Source organism: the organism of the source record quoted next, unplaced genomic scaffold (genome assembly GCF_019419815.1).
Source record: "Pyrus x bretschneideri cultivar Hongxiangsu unplaced genomic scaffold, Pyrus_bretschneideri_v1 Contig40, whole genome shotgun sequence".
NCBI lineage: Eukaryota > Viridiplantae > Streptophyta > Magnoliopsida > Rosales > Rosaceae > Pyrus > Pyrus x bretschneideri.
In genome coordinates, this window is record NW_025999724.1 from 346,732 (window position 1) to 370,452 (window position 23,721).

The following is a 23,721-nucleotide window of genomic DNA, read 5'->3' on the forward strand; positions in this document are numbered from 1 at the left end:
TTGTAAAAAAAAAAAAATTCAAATCATTCCTGTTAGTTAAAACCGACAGGATTTCCATTTTTTTTCGCCAGCCCTCCAGCCTTCTCCGATTCTGTGGGGCCCTCTCAGATTCCACAACCCTCTGGTCTAGCCCTCAATTGGAGATGACCTTACAAGGCATCCTAATAGCATCGCCAATTTCCTAAACGATTTTGGGTTCGTCGCATCGGTGCTCCCCTGTCGAGTGCATAGGCGGCCGCCAAGGCCGCTTTTTAGAACATTGAAAAATAGTATCTCAAATTTACATTTATTCCATTGAAGTAAAACTTACATTTACATTTTGAAAATGTAAAACAAGATATAGATGCAACTTTACATTTCAAATAGAAGTGTTCGCATTGAAGATATTCTTATAAACATATGTAACTCATTCTTTATTCGACGTGAGATTCATACAATCAATATCAATATAGAGAATAAATTCCACTTAAACATAACACGTAGTGTTGAAATCTTCTAAATTGTACACGTCTGCAATTTCAACATTTGTTATACCTTGGTCAACATTCTTGTCACTCCACATGGACACGCTCAGTAGACGTAGTGACGTAATGCTCTGCCTTCACAAACAAGGAACAATTATTAGTAGGGCTTTCGAACTTTTATTAGATTCCAGAATGTTCTTGAGTTCTCTCGATTTTGTTTCCCTCCGAAAAAATACTGTAGAAAATTAGTAAAGCTGAACCTATGGGAGGTGGCAAATAAGAATCATGAGATTCCCGGATGAGGATCTCTCTACGAGGATCCTAGAGATTCTCACATTTTATTCGTTTATTGTATATTATGCGGTTAGATTTCGTTAGGTACTATTTATGTTTAGTTTTAAATTAAAAATTCAAAATGATTTCTGACCGCATAATAAACGATAAACGGATAAGATGTGATGATTCGGATAAGATTTAAATCCAGGATTTCCACTACACAACAAAATAAAATAAATAAATTAATTAACGCCCAAAGGACGTTGATGGGATCCACTGTTTGTGACTATGGTAAAACTTGTATTGGAAGCTCAAGACTTGATTAAATTTGCACCTTGAGTTTTTAGTAGTTGTTCTATTTGGGTCTTTAACCCTTTTTTGACCAAATTGGTCCCCTAACTTTACGAAAATGTGGCAAAATGAGGACAAATCGAAAAGATTTTTCAATATGCCGGATACATGGTTGGTACATCATATCATAATACAATTGATTGAAAATGACAAAATTACCCTTGAGAAACACTGGAACTCCTACGTGCGAGCAGTGAATAATCATCTCTCAATCAAGTTAAAAGTGCCCAAAATAGGTATTTATTCAAAACCTATTTCATCCATCCTCATCAAATCTTTTCCATAAGGTAACTCCCAAATCATTCCTTCTTTTATTAATTAGCTAATTAATTGATTTATTACCTAATTAATTTATTAATTAGCTAACAAATCATGAATTTCACCCAAAAAACCATCCAAGTGGCCGGTCCTCCTCCTCCCAAAGGGGCCGGCCACACCCTATATAAACCATCTCATTTTCTCCAAAACTCAATTCCAATTCTCTTGCAAAATTCTCTAAATTCTCCAAACATTTTTTTCTCAAAATTCTAACTTTGACATTGGAGGTTCCTCGGCCAAAGCCCCCCCCACCCCATTCATCGTGGGCGCGTGAGGCTCTTGGCCTTGACTTAAGGTGTTATTTGTTTTGTAGGTGCAATTTTATTCAAGAAGAAGAAGACAGAAATTTGTATCCACAACAACATTTTGTTGCAAGGCTTATTAGGAACTTTTATAATCCCTTCAAACGTTTCAAGGAATGAAAAGAGGGAAGTTTTTCCCATAACAAAAGAGAAGCATATTCTCCGTAGTTTTGCAATTAGAGTTGGAGTGATTCCTCCTACGTTGATGACTGACATTCACGATTAGCAAAGTAGAGTTATTTTGATGCCCTTGGTCAAGTGATCAGGCTATCGTTTGATCTCATCATTTTTGCCTATTTGTTAAGTGTTGGGCTCAAAAATGGAAGAGGCATCGAGCCTAAAAAATAATTTTAATCAACCCAGTTATCAAATACAAATATAATGGGTGTGGAGGAGACAACTCCGACGGCATATAAAATATGATGGACACAAATCAACTCAAAGCACAAAGGTCCATGAACTCGCCATTTTTTTTTTTTTTTCAAACGATGAACTCGCCATCTCAAATTATTGGACTTGTACCACTACAAATTTTCGTTAAATATCCAATTAATTAAAAAGGTACAAAGTCGCTCTAAAATTAAAACGGCACAAAGTCGCACTCAAATGGCAAAAAGCCTCACCAATATCCACTTTGATTGGTTTGATTCCACAAAAGATACATAGGTAGTCTAGTATTAGATTCTAGACACAACCACAACCAAATTTACCCTAAACACTTCAATCATCATATCTAAATGGCCATCCAAATTTCATTGAACTACGAGTCGACTTGATTCTCCTAAAAAAGGATACGTAGGCAAGCTAGAAAATCAAACATGACATTTCTTCATAATTTTAATCAAAGAGTGTTTTCTCTTGTGGCACATTACAAAAGATTGTAATTAAAACATTACTTAATCAAGAATGGGTCCAAACTTAAATAATAAAACCCTCTTTTTTTCGAGTAATGGTGAAATTGTGTTAGAAGAAATTTGTTCCCAAATTACAAGTTTCTGTCAACACTCTCTCTAGACATGTAAATTTCGGTAAAAATAAATGTTCATCAATACATTAAATTTCAGTATGTGAGGACTTACGTGGCATGCGAGGATGGATGATATTTGATGGAAATTGATATTTGATTTTAATTTAAATTAACAAATTAATTAATGAATTAATTTAAATAAAATGAAAATGCTAAATTGAGAAGATTGATTTGTTTGATTTTTTAATTTAATTTTTATTTGATTAAATCAAATATTAATTGAAGGAGTAAAATCACAAATCTCAAACAAAGACACGAATGAGGCCCCAGTTAATTCGTAGGTAAAACTTGGAAAGTCTATAAATAGGAGGCTTCAGGACAAAGAAAGGGTCTAGAAATCATTTTCACGCCCAGACGTTAAAACTTTGAAACTCTAAATCTCTCAAGCAATTACCAAATTCCCAAATACTCAAAAGAATTTAGAAAGCCATCTACGTTCTTCATCAAAACCTATGAAGAATCATCAAGCACCACACGTGCCGGTTCTTCCCTTGCCACAAGCCAAATCCATGAGGCAATAGTTCATCTAAGATCAAGTCATTGCGACCATTGAATCAACAACCCCTACATACACATTTTACATGTTTAGAGATCGAATCAGAGGATTCAATTAAAGAGATTGTAACCCTACAAATTCATTAATACAAATATTATTTGGACATGTGTTCTTATTTCATTTGTCACAGGATTTCGTGTGTACAATCTCAAACTAATTATTCTTCAGCATTTTCCTGGTACAACGTTCAACATATTTATGATCCTTGAATTTGATCCAACAATTTTCGAACCCTCAATTTATGCCAATAAATCAATTCAAAAATTAAATATACGTGGTTACTAAATTGACGTGCTACTCAAGAAAAATGAATGGTCATCATCAGGGAAAGAAAAAAATGGTGCAAGCTTGAATGTTGGCTTTTCAATCTCCAATTACAAGGTGAGATTCCTCATAAGAAAAGAAACAAAAATTACAAATTACAAAGTGAAAAAGACTTGATGCACACTCAAAGCTATAACCGCAAAGTCTATAAATTTCACAGATGAGGATTCTCTTTGGATTTTTTTTATGAAGAATTCGGGAATTATTTTATTGTGTTTGTTAATCGTATATCGTACGGTTAATTTTCATCAGATACTATTTCTGTTTGATTTTAAATAAATTTTTCAAAATAAATTTTTATTGTAGAATAACAGATAACCAAATACGATAAAGTAATTCTTAAAATTCTTACAAAGAAAAATCCGATAGAATCCTATTCCAAATTGGACATCTATAATACCTTAATCAACATTATTGTGACTCCACATGGACATGCACGGTTGACGTAGTGACATCATGCTCTGCCTTTGAGCAAGGCTTTCCAAACTTCCATGTATCACATTCCAGAATGTTCTTGAGTACTCTCGATTTTATCATTCCCACTACATGCCAGAATAAAATTAACTAAAAATTAACGCGTTAAAGCTAGAACTTGTAATCGAAGCTCGAGACTTAATTATAAATTTGCACCTTGAGTTTTGGTAGTTGTTACATTTAGGTCTTTAAACCTTTTTGTTTTTGGTTTTTGGGACCAAATGTGTCACGTAACTTTTAAAATGTGGAAAAATGATGACAATCCATAGAATCTCTAACTAATTATATTATGACATCTAATGTCTTAAACTTTGTTCTCAAGACTCTGAAAAATTTCTCGACAATTCATTATAACTTTATAATGGTTTAGGTTCTCAATGGTTTTCTTTGGTTCTTATTCATGGGGTGCTGGCCATATAGGAGATTTATTGTTTTTTATGTCTGTGTAAATTATCTCCAGTTTAAATTATTAGTTCTTAAAAAATTTATACATTTGGCACCTCTGTAATTGTATAATTTGTTGGTTGATTAATTAAATCTTTCTACCGATTCTTGGTTGTGTGCAATTCAATTTAGACGGTTTCCGATTGTAATGAAAATCAAGTGGTAGATTTTCTTGTTTAGATAGGAACCTTATTCTTCAGCCCACTACACTAGCATAGAAACTCTCATATCCTTGTTAGTGCGGTAGCTTAGAATAGTAATATGACTTACAATTAAATTCGTGTAAAATTAACCGTAGCCAAAGTAACTAGGGGAGTATACTCTTTTCTCATCACCCAAGTTAAAATTTATCACACGGTAATTTGAATTAGATAAAAATATTATTGTGAAAAGAAATAGTTGGAAGACCAAAATGAAAGAAACCCCAAAAGTGTAGGGGTAGGGCGCAAAAGATGAACTTACTCCTCAAGCTCAAAGACTTGGAAAATATACTGGTCAATACAAAAATCCAGTGCTTTGGGTCTTTGATGAGCGTGTATAAATACAACTTCACTGAAATGCTGCTTCCCCACACAATCCAAAACACTGATCAAGAATCACAGTTCAAAAGTTGTGTGTGTGTGAGAGAGAGAGAGAGAGAGAGAGAGTGATGAGCAGTGGCAGTAGCAGCAGCAACATGACAACTGAAGAAGGAGATGCAGTTCATGCGAATGTGATCCTACTACCTGGGTTCAGATTCTGCCCCACTGATAAGTTGCTGGTTTGCTACTACTTGAAGAACAAGATACAGGGCACCGACTCCCATTTCCGCTCCGTCATCCCTGAGATCGATGTCTGCAAGTACGAACCCTGGGATATTCCTGGTAAACCCTTTAATCTTTTTCACTTTTTCTTCACTAGCCATTCCTTATTTCTGGTGGATTCTGATGTTGTTTATTTAAATTTATTATATTGTTTCGATTTTTCGGTTTTTTTTTTTTTTTTTTTCATTTCAGAATTGAATTTGGTTGGTTTCGATTTTCATTTTTTTGTAGTAATTCTAGTGCTCTGTTTCTATCTATTGACGATCTTGTTGTATGCATAAATTCATGAGGTGTGTTGGTTTCAATTTTAATATATTGTTTTGTGTTTTATCAAAAAAAAAAAAAAAAAAAATTTGCTTTGTGTTGATCTCGTTTAATTTCCCTTTAAAGAGCCAACCCATATCTCTTTCCTATTGTATAATATTGTTGCACACAAAAATTTATGATCGTGTTTCAGTCTTTGTGTTTTTTTGTTCTTCAAGAGTTGGATGGATTGGTTTCAAATTTTGAACATTATGTTTTGTTGTTGGATTTTAGCATTCTTCCCAGAAGTTCATGAGAAGGAATGGTTCTTCTTCAGCCGGCCCAAATACAAGGACATCAACAAGACTCGCCGCGACCGGACCACATATCAAGGCTTTTACAAGAGCACAGGAGGTGAGCGGGAGATCCGCGCTGAAGAATCCCAAGCTGTGATTGGGAAGAAGAGGTTTCTGACATTCCACGAAGGTCGTGCACGTGGGCCGAAAGCAAAGAAGACCGATTGGGTAATCCATGAGTTTACAGAAATTGAGGTGGGTTCCTTTGTCCTCTGCCTCCTGAAGAACAGGTCGCCTAGTTATAAGAAGCCGAAGGGTGATCCAATCTACGGAAAATTAGCTGATTCAGGTGCTAACTCGGAAGACAATCAAGCTGCTGGAAGTGATGTAATTCCAGAGCCAGTGGAACATCTGGGATACAAAGAGCGAGGAGATGGTTCTTGTCTTATAGACTGTAATAACATTTTGAGCTTTGATGATGATGATGATGAAACTGGTGACGGGAAATTCCCGGATTTGGATGATCCAGCTGCATCCGCTAGGTTTCTAGAGGTAAGATAATCATATACTCTACATTTTTTTTGTATGGACTCACAAACCCTGCTAAAATTTAACATCTGCTTGTTTGTGATTCTTAATCCACCAGTTGCGTGCTGAGTTGGAAGAAATTCTGAATTCACCCCCTCAAACACCGCACCAGAAGCCACAAGATTACCCTTCCTCTACATTCCTATCATCTGGAAACATAATGCTGGGAGCTGTTCTGCAAGCCAATGGCACTAGTGATGATTGTAATACAATACAATCACCATTTGGAGATAATAATTATTCTTATACTGATAAGAATGATATTTCAACCTGTGATGAAGGTGAACCTCATAGCTTCACCGTGTTTGATTTCGAAAATAAAGTTGCAGATGATATGTCTCAAGAGGTGAGAATAAACATGCTTATTTGAATATTTCGAATATTAACTTTATTAATACAAAAGTTCATTAAAACTTAACCTTCTTATTTGTGATTTTTAATCCAGCTATGTGTTCAGCCACAAAAGGACATGGATCTACTTCAGTTGCATGTCGCACAGCAGTCACCAACATACATAAAACTAGAAGATTTTATGGATGCCAATATTTTTTATGATGAATGCATAGAGTGGCAGCCTCAAATTGGAGATGAATATTCACATGTTAATTGCAAGAATAATATTTCAACCAATCATAAAAATGAGCCGGTTAGCTGCAATGCATTTGGTTTGGAAAATCAATATACAGATAACATGATTCTGGAGGTGAGAATAATCATGCTTGAACATTTTTTTTTGACATCTACTTGTTAATATTGAGCACAATATGTATATTAAAAACTTAACACTTGCTTGTTTGTGATTCTTAATCTTGCAGCCATGTGTTCAACCAGAAAAATATCTAGGAAGCGTTCTACATGCCGATATTTGTGACAACGGCTACAACAATTGGCAACCTACATGTTGGGATAAAGATTCTTGTCTTACAGATAAGAAGAATATTTCAACCAATGATAAGGATAAACAATATAGTAGCATTGCTTCTAATTTTGATAATCAAGCTACGAATAAAAGGAAGAGGTAGCTAGCAGCAATTGAAAACATTCTTTCAATTTCCCAAAAATATCTGCCCGATGCCGTTCATCAAGTCCTCCACGTAATAACATTTCAACTAAGCCGTAGTTCTCGTCTTAATGGCAATGCTTCTATTTGTCCTGCAGTTGTTGTTGCATGGTTGCTGGAGTCTCTATCAGTCTACATATTATCGATACTTAAGATGTGATTTTGTGTATAATTGGAATGATTATCAAAATATATGGTTGTAGTTTAAGATCTTAAACCTTTCTATATACAAGTATATCCTTGTGTATTGTTTATCAGAACCTCTTAATATTGAATGGAATTTTGCCTATTCCTTTCTCTTTCTATATGTATATATGAGTTCTGTACCAACATTTTTAATTGTTTACATGTTATCTATGTTACACCCAACTAGGGAGAAAAAGAAAGGATATTCGACTGCAATTAGGCGTCCATTGTTTCGGCATTCCATATGCAGCTGCAAAATCAAACAAACCATCGTTCCCTTTAAATGATGTCTTCGTAATTTTAAGCAAAAGGTTTTTTTTTTTAATCAAGAGATTGTAAGTAGGAGATTACTTAACCACTTAGTACTATGATTTAGTGGTATTCCTCTTTACTTGTAAGTAAGAGATCTTAAGTTTGATAATCACCAAAGGCAAATTTGAATCACATTATTATGGCTAGCCCATTATGAAGCTTAGCTCACTCCCCTACCTCTTAGTATAGATAATATCGTTTGTTCAACAAAAAAATATATATATATTAAGAGATTACTTAATCTTGATCGTAAATTTGCTCCTTGTGTTTTAGTAGTTCTATTGGGTCTTTAAACCCTTTTTTTTAACCAAATTGGTCCCCTAAGTTTGAAAAATGTGGTAAAATGAGGACAATTCATTACAACCTAATAAATGGTTTAGGTTTTCAATGGTTTCCATTGGTTCTTATTCGGCCGTTTAGGAAATTTACTATTTTTTATGTTTGTGTAAATTATCTCGAGAGCAAATTATTGGTCCATAGAAAATTACACGTTTGGTATCTCTATAATTGTGTAATTTGTCGGTTGGTAAATAAAATCTCGTTATCATTTCTTGTCAAAAATAATAAAAGGTGTGTGCAATTCAATTCAAACGGTTTTTTGTTGTAAAGAAAACAACTGGTAGATTGTCCTGTTTAGATAGGATCTTATTCTTCAACCCATTACGCCAAGCGTATAAGCTCTCCTATACTCAAGGCTCTAAAAGACGCTAGGCGCTAGTTGGGCTGCGGGTAGGGGCCTAAGCAGGCGCATAGGCAGACTAGACGAATTTAAGTAAATTTATTATATTTCGTGTAAATAAGTATTTGCTTATACTTTAAATATATATAATTTCATTATAAACTACAAAATAGAATAACATATGTATTATGAAGTATTAGAACATAATGAAAATATGGGGAACAAGGATATAATGTGTGTTCATTTAAGTACGCAACAAGTGTAACATCCCACATCGCCCAGGGGAGTGGATCCTGTAAGCCTTATATGTATATTCACATCTCTACTTAGCACGATGCCTTTTGGGAGCTCACTGGCTTCAGGTTCCATCGGAACTCTGAAGTTAAGTGAGTTGGGGGCGAGAACATTCCCATGATGGGCGACCCACTAAGAAGTTCTCGTGTGAATTCCTAAAAACAAAACTGTGAGGGTGTAGTAGGGGTCCAAAGCAGACAATATTGTGCTACAATGGAGTCGGGCCCGAGATGTGGTGGGTGACCAGGCGGGGATGTGACAATTTGGTATTAGAGCCAATCCTTGGTCGGGAGTGTGCCGACGAGGATGTTGGGCCCCTAAGGGGGATGGATTGTAACATCCCATATCGCTCAGGGGAGTGGATCTTGTAAACCTTATATGTATATTCACATCTCTACCTAGCACGAGGCCTTTTGGGAGCTCACTGGCTTCGGGTTCCATCGGAACTCCGAAGTTAAGCAAGTTAGGGGCGAGAGCATTCCCATGATGGTGATCCACTGGGAAGTTCTCGTGTGAGTTCCCATAAACATAACCGTGAGGGCGTGGTTGGGGCCCAAAGTGGACAATATCTTGTTACGGTGGAGTCGGGCTTGAGATGTGGTGGCAGCCTGGGCCGGGATATGACAATAAGTCTCTTACAATTTATTGAATAAAATAAAATGCAAAAAAAAGTTATCTATTTTCTGTTTAAATGAGTTGAGACCTAGTCGAGTTTGGGCAAGTTAGGCGGATGCCTAGGCAGTTTAGGCGGACGCCTTAACAAGTCTAGGCACCCTTTCTTAATTTTCAAACGCCTAGGCGGCGCTAGGCAGAGATTTTTAGAACAGTGCCTATAACTAGTGTTGTTGCGTACAATAGTAATATGACTTGTAATTTTTTTAACATACGATATTATCTACACTAATGGGGAGGGGATGAGTTTAACCTCACAATGGGTCAGCAATAATTTGGTTCAAATTCACCTTTGATGAGAATCGAACCTAAGACCTCTCACTTAAAAAGTAACGAGGAATACCAATAAACTGTAGTACTAAGTGACTATGACTTGTATTAAAATTATGTAAAATTAATCGTATCCAAGTTAGTTAAAACAGTGTACTCTCATCTCGTCACCCAAATTAAAATTTATCACATTGTAATTTTAACTGTAATTTTAATTATATTACAATATTATTCGTACAAAAAAAAAATCGACAAGAAATAGCTGGAAGACCAAAATGAAAGAATCCCCATTAGTGTAGGGAGCAAAAGGTGAACTTACACCATAAGCTCGAAGACATGGAAAAACACTAGTCAACTTTGGAAAGTCCAGTGCTTTGAGGGATAAGTGGGGTCTTTAATGAGTGTATGCTTGAGAATGTTGTATCGAAAGAAAAATATTCTTGTGAATGTGATTTATTTCCAACATTTGAATGTTGAATGAGGCTCATTCAAAAAAAAAAAAAAGGGGTAAATACTAATTTACTACACTCAAGTTTCGTGGTTTTCAACATTTAGTACATAAAATTTTTTTCGTTCTAGAATCATACATAAAGTGTTAATTTTGGGACAATCTCATACATCCGTTAGTCTAGCTGTTAAGTCTCCCATTTTGGGACAGTTTCATACACTTAAGTCGGTGAGCTGATCGGCCATCGTTGAGAACGTTTGGCTTCCGAGAAAATCACAGAGAAAGTGTCCAAAATGAAAAGGAAAATATTTTTGTGCGTGTCTCGAATGTGGAAAAAATGTGAGAGACGGGTAGGCTTTATATATCCAAAGAAAGAATGGTGGAGGGGATGGAGGGGTGGGGGAAGACGAAGGGTTCTGGGTGTGTGTGTGTGTTTTTTTTTTAAATTAATTTTTAAATTTTTTAATGACACGTGGCGTCCAATCATTGTCCACATGGGCACTATGTCATCAATTAATAAGAGACTTAATAGCCAGACTAACGAATATATGAGACTGTTCCAAAATTAACACTTTAGGTATGATTCTGGGACAAAAAAAACTTTATATATTAAATGTTGAAAATCACGAAACTTGAGGGTAATAAACTGATATTTACCTAAAAAAAAATGTTGAATGAAGTATTTTATGTTGTTTTTTTGTTTTACTTTTTTTTTTTGCAATATTTTTTAATGGTAAGTAGTATTGACTGGTATAGTAAAATTGAAAATAAAAGTTTTAAATAAATATGAAAATCAAATCAAATAACTAAACTACACGTAACATTGAATACTACGTAGCATTAATGTTATGGTGTTACTTTTGAATTGTGGTAAATGTTTTATCCTATTTTTTTCATTAGATTATTGGTTTCGGGTACTTCAATGTCATGGCTGCTAATGTAGTAGACCAAATGAGACAATGAGACAATGAATCAATGAATGTGGCAAAGGAGAATTCGAATATGAGATTTAATTTTAGGAATGATTAGACTAAGAGTTAGATTGTCACATGAATAACTTAATTTGAAATATTTTAAGTTGTGGTCGTTAGCAATGTGTCACATGAATAACTTAATTTGAAATATTTTAAGTTGTGGTCGTTAGCAATGTCTCGTAGATTATTCAAGCTACAAATTTCTTACCAACTGGCAATGTAAAAAATTTATGGTAGTCAAACCAATACAAAGTCTAGACCATTCTCAAATTGTTGTATAAAAAAATATTGGTCTAATGAAATCCATCTCTATTTTGTTGGACAATTAAATTCAAATTTGCATTCTGAAAAGTCATTATGAATTGTAGCATTGTAAATGATTTTTACTCTCAATCATAAAAGAAGTTGAGATTCTGTGTAAAATCTAATTAGTAGTATGATTAGTGGCCTATTCTTTAGAGAATCTCTAACGTGAGATACAAAATGCCATGAAATAGGTACGTTACATTTTTGATTGGTCATAAGCTATTTAATAGACGGAATGTAAAATATAGAAGTTGGTAGGAATATCAAATTTGTGTATGCTAGTCTAAGAGAGAGAATATCATTTCAAAATTACATCTCTTCTATTGAAATAAAACTCACATTTACATTTTGATTGAAGATGCTCTTATAACCACATATAAACTATTCTTTATTCGATGTGAGATTCGTATGACAGTCAGAAAAAGTTCCACTTTAGCATACAAGTTGTTGAAATCATCTAAATTATAAACTTGTGCAACTCTTAACTCAGCTAAATATAAAATCGAATTTGTTATACCTTGAACTATATTCTTTTGACTCTACATAGATATGCAATGATGATAATGTAGTGACGTAATGCTCTGCCTTCACAACCAAGGAACAGTTAGGAAGACAAATTTTTTAAATTAAATTTTGTAAACTAAATGATATAGTTGTTGATGAATAGATTGTTACTTAAATGTTGATTAACGTACTTATTTTCTATTATTGACACATTATTTAGTTTGTAAGTTTAATTTAAAATTTTAGTTTGTCTAACATTACTCTTATTTTTAGTGAGCAAGGCTTTACAACTGTGTAGAGTGTTCGTGATTCTTTGTTTCTCACCAAAAAAAAAAGAAAAAAAAAAAGGAAAACAAATGAAAAGGGTTTTAAAACTTTGAGTTTTAACGATAAGAATAAAATAAACGGTAAAATGAATAGTACCATAATTGATTTCTTAGTGTAAAAATGTGATTTTTTTTTTGTTAAAGTGAATAATATTGAGAGTCTTTCGTTAAAGTTCAAAGTACAGGAATCACTAGCTGGGCTTGCTAGACACGTTGTACTGCCATTCCATCCTCAAAACAAGTTAATTAGGACCAATATCATTAAAAGACAAAAAAGTGGTTATGAAAAACGGAAAGGGATCATTTCAGATTTCTTTCTCCAAAACTATCAAATTAAGTGATTTTGACCTTGAAATTTAATCCAATAATCATAAATTATTATAATTTTTTATTTTTTACCGATGTCGGGACCCAATTCTTAAAAAAAGAAAAGAAATTAACATGGAGAACTCAAACGTCATCGTCAAAGAAGAGTTTGACACTTTGACTCCATTGTCTCATCATGCTTTCTTTCTCATTTTACCCTTTAAACTTCAATACCCATTAATCATGTTCATATCCTCATTCAGTAACCCAAAATTGGAGCTCATACATATCTCCTATTTTCTTGAATCCAAAGTACCATGAATTCTCATATTTTTTTTTTCAAAGTCTTTAACTTTAAAAGGTTTTAGCACATTATCTTCATTTACTTTTAATAATAACATCCTCAAGCGCCTAAAACCTCCTTTCAAAACTTCTTAAAATTTTATGTGTGTAAACTCTAGAAATTTGTGCTCCAGAAGGTGGAGACTTCAAAACAGGTTTTTCATCCTATGTTTTAAAATCACCTTGTGATTTTTTTCTTGCATATCTTGCAAAGCCACCATGCGTTTTCTAACAAGTTGTTTCAAAGTAGTTTTCTTGTTCACATATTTATCAAAAAAAGAATTTATGCTTTCAGAGCTTTGAGTTGTAGACATTCCGTCAAAAAAAGTGTCTCTCATATAAGTAGGCACCCAATATAAATGATCTTCAAACAAGAACTTTGCTTAATATATGCCATAAACAAAATTGATGTTGTGAATTTGGAAATACCTGAGGATTGACTGACTTCATGGTTTTGTCTTAATTAGTTAGTATAGGAGCTGGGGGTGTTCCACCCATTGCTCTAACCCATGTTTTCACTAACCAAACAAATGTTGAAGCGGTTTCGTTAGCAAGCAATGCACATCCAAGTAGTGTAGACTGAAAATGGTTATTCACGCCAACAAATGAAGCAAATGCCATCTTGTATTTATTTGTGATGTATGTAGTATCAAAGGAACCACATCTCCAAAAGTTTTGTAGTCTTCATGACCTTTTGCATCAACACAAAAAACATTTCTCAAGCGTTCATTTTCATCTAAATCCATTGTCACATCCCGGTCCGGGACGGATCACTTCCCGGGCCCGCTCCACCACCGTAGCACGATATTGTCCTCTTTGGGCTTACCATTCCCTCACGGTTTTGTTTTTTGGGAACTCACGAACAACTTCCCAGTAGGTCACCCATCATGGGATTGCTCTAGCCCCCTTCTCGCTTAACTTCGGAGTTCCTACGGAACCCGAAGCCAGTGAGGTCCCAAAAGGCCTCGTGCTAGGTAAGGATGAGAATATACATATAAGGATCACTCCCCTGGGCGATGTGGGATGTCACAATCCACCCCCTTTAGGGGCCCGATGTTCTCGTCGGCACACTCGCGATCAGGGTTAGGCTCTGATACCAAATTCACATCGCCCAGGGGAGTGATCCTTATATGTATGTTCTCATCCTTACCTAGCACGAGGCCTTTTGGGAGCTCACTGGCTTCGGGTTCCGTAGGAACTCCGAAGTTAAGCGAGAAAGGGGCTAGAACAATCCCATGATGGGTGATCCACTGGGAAGTTGCTCGTGAGTTCCCAAAAACAAAACCGTGAGGGTGTGGTCGACGCCCAAAGCGGACAATATCGTGCTACAGTGGTGGAGCGGGCTCGGGAAGTGGTCCCCCTCGGGCCCGGATGTGACATCCATTGCACAAAAGAAATTGGGATTTTCTTCTTGCATATGCATAAAATGCTCAAGCATTGTTAGGTCATCTTCAACCGAAGGGTCTAAAGGTCCAGAGGGTTGAAAATAGCCCAAAAACCGTCTCCAACAAAGGGTTAGGCCAGAGGGCTCGTGGGCCCCACAAAATTTGAAATGGCCAAAGGGCCAGAAGGCTGGCCCAATCCAGCCAGCCAGCCCCGGGCTGGGCAAAAAATTATAGCATTCCTGTTGAATATAACCAACAAGAATATGAATTCTAGGCCAAATTTCAAATGCAACTGCTAACTAATGTCAGCTAGTTATTATTTTTTATTTTTTATTTTTTTACAGTTTTATTTTTTTTCCTATAACTTCTATTTTTTTCTATAACTTCCTATAATTTCTGTTTTACAAAATTTGTTTTATATTTTTTCTAAATTATATATTTTTTTCCTATAACTTCTATTTTACAAAATTTGAATTTAATTTAAGTTGTTGTTTTTAAATAATAAATTATGTTGTAGTTTTTTACAGTACTTAGCTGTTGGATTTTAATTTGAATTTAAGTTGTAGTTTTTAAATAATAAATTATGTTGTGGTTTTTTACAGTACTTAGCAGTTGGATTTGAATTTGAATTTATGTTGTAGTTTTTAAATAATAAATTATGTTTGGCCCTATGGCCATTTGACCCTCGGTTGGAAACGATTTTTTGTGACAGGGCTAAAATGAGCCCTATGGCCATCGGTTGGAGATAGAGGCAAATATGTTCCTGTACTGTTCATTAAAATATTAATAACTTGGAGAGGCAGAGGGCTAAAATGAGCCCTCTGGCCAACCTTCGATTGGAGATGATCTTATAGCATTCTGTGATGCTAGTTCTAAACGTCTCTTTTAATCAAGATGATTTTGATCAGAAAACTAAATGATATAGTTGTTGATGATTAGATTGTTACTTAAATGTTGATTAACGTACTTATTTTCTATTATTGACATATTATTTAGTTTGTAAGTTTAATTTAAAATTTTAATTTGTCTAAAATTACTCTTATTTTTAGTGAGCAAGGCTTTACAACTTCCATATATCAGAGAGTCTAGAATGTTCGTGATTCTCTTGGTATATGTTTCTCACAAAAAAAAAGTATAGGAATTGCTAGCTGAGCTTGCTAGACACGTTGTACTTCCATTCCATCCTCAAAACAAGTTAGGACCAATATCATTAAAAAACAAAAAAGTGGTTATGAAAAACGGAAAGGGATCATCTCCAGATATCTTTTTCCAAAATTACCAAATCAAGTGATTCAGACTTTTGAAATTTGATCCAATGATCAGAAATTATTATAATTTTTAATTTTTTTTACCGATGTCGGGACCCACTTCTTAAAAAAAGAAAAGAAAAGAAATTAACATGGAGAGCTCAAACGTCATCGTCAACGTCAAAGAAGAGTTTGACACTTTGACTCCACTGTCTCATCATGCTTTCTTTCTCATTTTACCCTTTAAACTTCAATACCCATTAGTCATGTTCATATCCTCATTCAGTAACCCAAAATTGGAGCTCATACATGTCTCCTTTTTCTTGCATCCAAAGTACCATGAATTCTCATTTTTTTTTTCAAAGTCTTGAACTTTAAAAGGTTTTAGCACATTATCTTCATTTACTTTTAACATTAAGATCCTCCAATGCCTAAAACCTCCTTTCGAAACTTCTTAAAATTTTATGTGTGTAAACTCTAGAAATTTATGCTCCAGAAGGTGATGGAGACTTCAAAACAGGTTTTTCATCCTATGTTTTAAAATCATCTTGTGATTCTTTTTCTTGCATATCTTGCAAAGCCACCATGTATTTTCTAACAAACTGTTTCAAAGTAGTTTTCTTGTTCACCTATTTATCAAAAAAAGAATTTATGCTTTCAGAGCTTTGAGTTGTAGACATTCCGACAAAAAAGGCACCCAATATAAACGATCTTCAAACAAAGACTTTACTTAATATATGCCATAAACAAAAGCGATGTTGTGAATTTGGAAATACCTGAGCAATGACTGACTTCATGGCTTTGTCTTAATTAGTTAGTATAGGAGCTGGGGGTGTTCCACCCATTGCTCTAACCCATGTTTTCACTAACCAAACAAATGTTGAAGTGGTCTCGTTAGCAAGCAATGTACATCCAAGTTGTGTAGACTGAAAATGGTTATTCACATCAACAAATGAAGCAAATGGCATCTTATATTTATTTGTGAGGTATGTAGTATCAAAGGAACCACATCTCCAAAAGTCTTATAGTCTTCACGACCTTTTGCATCAACCCAAAAAACATTTCTCAAGTGTTGATTTCCATTGCACAAAAGAAATTGGGATTTTCTTCCTGCATATGCGTAAAATGCTCAAGCATTGTTGTCGCATTCCGTGATCCTAGTTCTAAACGTCTATTTTAATCAAGATGATTTTGCTCAGAAAACCTTATGAGTTGAATTGCACTAACTTTTTATTATTATTATTATTTTTTTTTTTTAAAGAAGGCGTCCCAGTATTAATTGAATGTTCTGGCATTTTGAGTTTTAAAATTTTCATGACCACTTCCACTTTTATTATTATTATTATTTTTTTTGTTTTTTAATAATGTTCCAGGTTGTTTTGAGGATGGGATAGAACGTTAAGTCTGGTCCCACCGTTAATCCAATAACAAGAAATAAATACCATTAAAAGTATTTTTTTCTGTTGCAAGTTGAAGAAGAATGAGATAATACCATTAAAAGTATTTTTTAGCCGAGTCGTGCTAGCTAATATTTCTCTTGGAGAATATTAATAAAGCTCAACATAAGAGAGCGGGCAGATAAGAATCATAAGATTCCCACTACAGGACAAAGTAAGAATAGCTGAAAATTAACGCGTTTAAGGTAGAACTTGTATTGAAAGCTCAGGACTTAATTATAAACTTGCACCTTGAGTTTAGTAGTAGTTCTATTTGAGTCTCTAAACCTTTTTCTGAACCAAATTGGTCCCCTAATTTTATAAAATGTGGTAAATGAGGACAATTCATTACAAACTAATAAATGGTTTAGGTTCCCAATGGTTTTGATTGGTTATATTATGCGGTGGTGGCCATATAGGAAAATTTACTATGTTTGTATGTCTGTTTAAATTATCACGAGATTAAATTATTGGTTTTAAGAACATTTACACATTTGACATTTTTGTAATTGTATAATTTGTTGGTTGATAAATAAAACCTCGAATAAATGATGTGTGCAATTCAATTCAGACAGTTTTTTGGTTGTGATGAAAAACTCTCTTTTACTGTTTAATGTTCTTACATATAGTAATATAACATGTAATAAAATAGTGTAAAATTAACTATAATTAAATTAGCTAGAGAAGTATACTCTCCTCTCGTCATCCAAATTAAAACTTATTCACACTGTAGTTTAAATTAAATTACAATATTACCGTGATAAGGAATAGTTGGAAGACCAAAATGAAAGAAACTCCATAAGTGTAGGGAGCAAAAGATGAACTTGCACCAGAAGCTCAAAGACTTGGAAAAAACACTATTCACTTTCCAAGGTCCAGTGCCTTGAGTTATAAGTGGGTCTTTGATGAGTGTTTATGAATTCAACTTCACTGAAATTCTGCTTCCCCACACAATCCAAAACACTGATCGAGAGAGAGAGATGGGTAGCAGCAGCAGCATCACACCTGAAGAAGGAGAAGCAGTGCGTGTGAATGTGAGCCGACTGCCTGGGTTCGGATTCTGCCCCACGGATGAGTTGCTGATCAGGTACTACCTGAAGAACAAGATAGAGGGGACGGACTCCCATTTCCGCCGCATCTTCCCTGAAATCGATCTCTGCAAGTACGAGCCCGGCGATATTCCTGGTAAACCTATTATTTTATCTCACTTTTTCTTCACCAGCCATGCATCTTGTTTCCAATGGATTCTTTTGTTGTTTATGTAAATTTACTATCTTGTTTCAATTTTATTTATTTATTTTTCATTCAGAATTGAATTGGGCTGGTTTTGATTTCTTGCGTTTTGTTGTATACATAAATTTATGATCTTTTCAGTTTTTGGTTTTACCTCAAGAATTGGAACGCGTTCTAACCCTCCTCTCTCCTTTAGTATAACATAGGTAATAATATCGTTCGTAACTCGTTAATTGAAGTGGTTCCGTTTCAATTTGAATATGTGGATTTGTGTTGTATAAAAAAAAAAAAGATTTTGTTTTGTGTTGTATTTCGATTTACTTTCCCTTTTGAAGAGCCGACCCGTATCTCTTTCCTATGGTATAATATTGTGGCACCCAAAAATTTATGATCTTGTTTCAGTGTTTGTGATTTTTGTTCTTCAAGAGTTGGATGGGTTTGTTTCAAATTTTGAACATTTTGTTTTGTTGTTGGATTTCAGCATTCGTCCCAGAAGTTAATGAGAATGAGTGGGTCTTCTTCACCCGCCCCAAATACAAGGACACCCGCTGCCCTCGCCGCGACCGGCTCACGCATCAAGGCTTTTACAAGATCACAGGAGATGAGCGGGAGATCAGGGATGAAGAATCCAAAGCTGCGATTGGGAAGAAGATTATTCTGACCTTCCACGAAGGTCGTGGACCAAAAGCAAAGAAGTCCGATTGGGTAATCCATGAGTATTATTGTACAAAAACTGAGGTGGGTTCTAAACCCACCAAGCAGATGGACTTCGTCCTCTGCCGCCTGAAGAACAGGTCACCTAGTTATAAGAAGCCGAAGGGTGATCCAACCCGCGGCGAATTACCTGATTCAGGTGCTAACTCGGAAGACGATCAAGCTGCTGGAGGTGATGTGATTGCAGGGCCAGTGGAACATCTGGGATACAAAGAGCTAGGAGATGTTAATAGCTCTGAGTCTCCAGATGGTTCTTGTCTTATAGACTATATTAACATTTTGAGCTTTGATGATGGTGATGATGAAACTGGTGACGGGAAATTCCCGGATTTGGATGATCCAGCTGCATCTGCTAGGTTTCTAGAGGTAAGATAATCGCATACTCACTACATTTTTTTTTGTATGGACACGCAAAGCCTGCTAAAAATTAACACCTGCTTGTTTGTGATTCTTAATCCACTAGTTGCGGGCTGAGATGGAAGAAATTCTGAATTCACCCCCTCAAACACCGCACCAGACACCACTAGATTACCTTTCCTCTACATTCCTGTCATCAGGAAACATTCAGCTGGGAGCTGTTCTGCAAGCCAATGGCACTAGTGATGATTGTAATACAATACAATCACCATTTGGAGATAATAATTATTCTTATACTGATAAGAATGATATTTTAACCTGTGATGAAGGTGAACCTCATAGCTTCACCGTGTCTGATTTCGAAAATAAAGTTGTAGATGATATGTCTCAAGAGGTGAGAATAAACATGTTTATTTGAATATTTAATAATACAAAAGTTTATTAAAACTTAACCTTCTTATTTGTGATTTTTAATCCAGGTATGTGTTCAGCCACAAAAGGACATGGATCTACTTCAGTTACATGTCGCACAACAGTCACCAACATACACAAAACTCGAAGATTTTATGGATGCCAATATTTTTTATGATGAATGCATAGAGTGGCAGCCTCAAATTGGAGATGAATATTCACATGTTAATTGCAAGAATAATATTTCAACCAATGATAAAAATGAGCCGGTTAGCTGCAATGCATTTGATTTGGAAAATCAATATACAGATAACATGATTCTGGAGGTGAGAATAATCATGCTTGAACAATTTTTTTTGACATCAACTTCTTAATATTGAGCACAATATGTAGATTAAAAACTCAACACTTGCTTGTTTGTGATTCTTAATCTTGCAGCCATGTGTTCAACCAGAAAGATATCTAAGAAGCGTTCTGCATTCCGATATTTGTGACAACGGCTACAACAATTGGCAACCTACATGTTGGGATAAAGATTCTTATCTTACAGATAAGAAGAATATTTCAACCAATGATAAGGATAAACAACATAGCAGCATTGCTTCTAATTTTGATAATCAAGCTACGAATAAAAGGAAGAGGTAGCTAGCAGCAATTGAAAACATTCTTTCAATTTCCCAAAAATACCTGCCTGATGCCGTTAATCAAGTCCTCCACGTAATAACATTTCAACCAAGTCGTAGTTCTCGCCTTAATGGCAATACTTCTATTTGTCCTGCAGTTGTTGTTGCATGGTTGCTGGAGTCTCTATCAGTCTACGTATTATTGATACTTAAGATGTGATTTTGTGTATAATTGGAATGATTAGCAAAATATATGGTTGTAGTTTAAGATCTTAAACCTTTCTATATATAAGAATATCCTCGTGTATTGTTTATCAGAACTCTTAATATTGAATGGTAATTTGCCTATTCTTTTCTCTTTCTGTATGTATATATATGAGTTCTGTACCAACAATGTTATTTGTTTACATGTTATATATGTTACACCCAACTAGGGAGAAAAAGAAAGGATATTCGACTGCAATTAGGCGTCCATTGTTTCAGCATTCCATGTGCAGCTGCAAAATCAAACAAACCATCGTTCCCTTTAAAGATATTGTAATTAAGAGATTACCTAACCACTTAGTACTACGGTCTAGTGGTATTCTCTTTACTAGTAACTAAGAGACTTAAGTTCGATCTTTACCAAAAACGAATTTGAATCACATTATTATGGTTAGACCATTGTGAGACTTAACTTACTCCCCTATGTCCTTAGTGTAGATAATATTGTTTGTTCAACAAAAAAAAAAATTAAGAGATTACTTAATCTTGATCGTAAATTTGCTCCTTGTGTTTTAGTAGTTGTTCTATTTGGGTCTTTAAACCCTTTTTTTTTTTTTTTTTTAACCAAATTGGTCCCCTAAGTTTGAAAAATGTGGTAAAATGAGGACATTTACAACCTAATAAATGGTTTAGGTTCTCAATGGTTTCTATTGGTTCTTATTCGGCCGTTTAGGAAATTTACTATATTTTATGTTTATGTAAATTATCTCCAGAGCAAATTATTGGTCCTTAGAAAATTACACGTTTGGCATCCCTATAATTGTGTAATTTGTTGGTTGATAAATAAAATCTCGTTGTCGTTTCTTGTCAAAAATAATAATAGGTGTGTGCAATTCAATTCAAACCGTTTTTTGTTGTAATGAAAAACAACTAGTAGATTGTCTTGTTTAGATAGGACCTTATTCTTCAACCCATTACGCCAAGCGTATAAGCTCTCCTGTACTCAAGGTTCTAAAAGACATTAAGCGCTAATCGACTGACAGGTTGGGGCCCCTAGATAGACTAGACGGATTTAAGTAAATTTATTATATTTCGTATAAATAAGTGTCTGCCTATACTTTAAATATATATAATTTCATTATAAACTACAAAATAGAATGACATATATATTATGAAGTATTGGAACATAATGAAAATATGGGGAACAAGGATATAATGTGTGTTCATTTAAGTATGCAACAAGTTTCTTATAATTTATTGAAAAAAATAAAATGCAAAAAAAGTTAATCTATTTTTTGTTTAAGTGAGTTGTGACCTAGGCGGATTTGGGCAAGCTAGGCAGACACCTTAACAGGTCTATGCACCATTTTTTAATTTTCAAACGCCTAGACAGCACTAGGCAAAGATTTTTAGAATAGTGCCTATAACTAGTGTTGTTGCTTAGAGTAGCAATATGACTTGTAATTTTTTTTTAACATACGATATTATCTACAATAATGGAGAGGGGGTTAGGTTTAGCCTCACAATGGGCTAGCAATAATGTGGTTCAAATTCGCCTTTGGCGAGAATCGAACCAAGACCTCTCACTTAAAAGTAACTAAGAATACCAATAGACTGTAGTACTAAGTGGCTATGACTTGTAATTAAAATTATGTAAAATTAATCATATCCAAGTTAGTTAAAACAATGTACTCTCCTCTTGTCACCCAAGTTAAAATTTAGGGTAAAGTACTAAAAACTACCTCAACTATTGGTGTCACGACACTTTCATACCTAATCTTTTTAAAATGACAATGTCATACCTTATCTTACGAATTTGTGTCAATGTCATATCTCCGTCAGTTTTTCTGTTAAGTGCTGACGTGGCTAGATATAGGGACCACTCACTAAGCCAACTAGATTAAAATATAATTAAAAATTAAAAAAAATAATTATATTAAATCTCTTTCCTTTCTCTCTCTCCCCCATCTCTCTCGCCTTTCTCTCTTCTCTCCATCCCCAAAACCCCTTCCCACTCGACCCCCCCTCCCCGGACCCCTTCCCACCCATCCCCCCCAACCTTCCTCCACCACCCTCTCTCTCTCGCCTCTCTCTCGCCTCACTCTTCTCTCTCTCTCTGGACACCCACGTGTATCCCTCAAACCCTTCCCACCCGTCCCCCCCCCCCAAAACCTTCCTCCCCCTCACCCTTTCTTCCCTTCGCTCCCTGTCTTCCCCAAACTCAAAACCAGAACCACCCAACCCAAATCCCACCCCGCTCCAAACTCAAAACTAGAACCACCTAACCCAGATCCCACCCAGCTCCCGTCTTCCCCGTACAATTTGGACCACACCCAGATCTGACAATCCGTCAACCCGGTGTATAACGTCTCGTCATTCGACACTGCCAACGCATTCACGGAGTCCTCATGCACCTTGACCGACTCGACGCAGCGGAGATCCGAGTCCTGCCAAATCTTCAAGCTCAACGTAGTAGAGATCCAAAGGCAGTTCTCGTGGCCCGATGCGGCGTAGAGGAGGTTATGGTTGATGACGAGGCAGGTGATTGAGAGGGAGGGGCGGTGGGGCTCGAGAGTGGCGAAGCATAGGTGGGAGACAAAGAGGTCGAGGGGCTCTAGATGGGAGAGTTTTTGGAGGGAGAGGTTGCGCAGAGAAGATGGGAACGGGGAGAAGAAAGGGTGAGGGGGAGGAAAGTTGGGGGGGGGATGCGTGGGAAGGGTGAGAAGGTTTTGGGGATGCAAGTGGGTGTCCAGAGAGAGAGAGAGAGAGAGAGAGAGAGAATAGAGGCGAGAGAGAAAGAGAGGAGAGAGATGGTGGATCCACAATTTTATATAAAAAAATTAGTTTTATTTTTTAATTTTTAATTATTAAAAAATAAAGAGAGAGAGAGAAGAGAGAGAGAGAGAGAGAGAATAGAGGCGAGAGAGAAAGAGAGGAGAGAGATGGTGGATCCACAATTTTATATA

At 35.5% G+C, this 23,721-nt stretch overlaps 2 protein-coding genes across 2 annotated transcripts; both read left to right on the forward strand.

Moving 5' to 3' along the window:
• The first annotated feature begins 5,085 nt into the window (after window positions 1-5,085).
• Window positions 5,086-7,825, forward strand: LOC108866002 (NAC domain-containing protein 89-like). The gene is made up of 5 exons (XM_048566210.1): window positions 5,086-5,399; window positions 5,877-6,430; window positions 6,525-6,812; window positions 6,912-7,169; window positions 7,282-7,825. The coding sequence occupies exons 1-5, from the start codon at window positions 5,186-5,188 to the stop codon at window positions 7,486-7,488; spliced, it is 1,521 nt and encodes a 506-aa protein (XP_048422167.1). The 5' UTR covers window positions 5,086-5,185; the 3' UTR covers window positions 7,489-7,825.
• Window positions 7,826-18,082: 10,257 nt separating this feature from the next.
• On the forward strand, window positions 18,083-20,865 carry LOC103932903 (NAC domain-containing protein 62). The gene is made up of 5 exons (XM_048566032.1): window positions 18,083-18,398; window positions 18,928-19,526; window positions 19,624-19,911; window positions 19,997-20,254; window positions 20,367-20,865. Exons 1-5 carry the CDS (start codon window positions 18,119-18,121, stop codon window positions 20,571-20,573), a joined length of 1,632 nt encoding a protein of 543 aa, XP_048421989.1. The 5' UTR covers window positions 18,083-18,118; the 3' UTR covers window positions 20,574-20,865.
• Window positions 20,866-23,721: the final 2,856 nt, after the last annotated feature.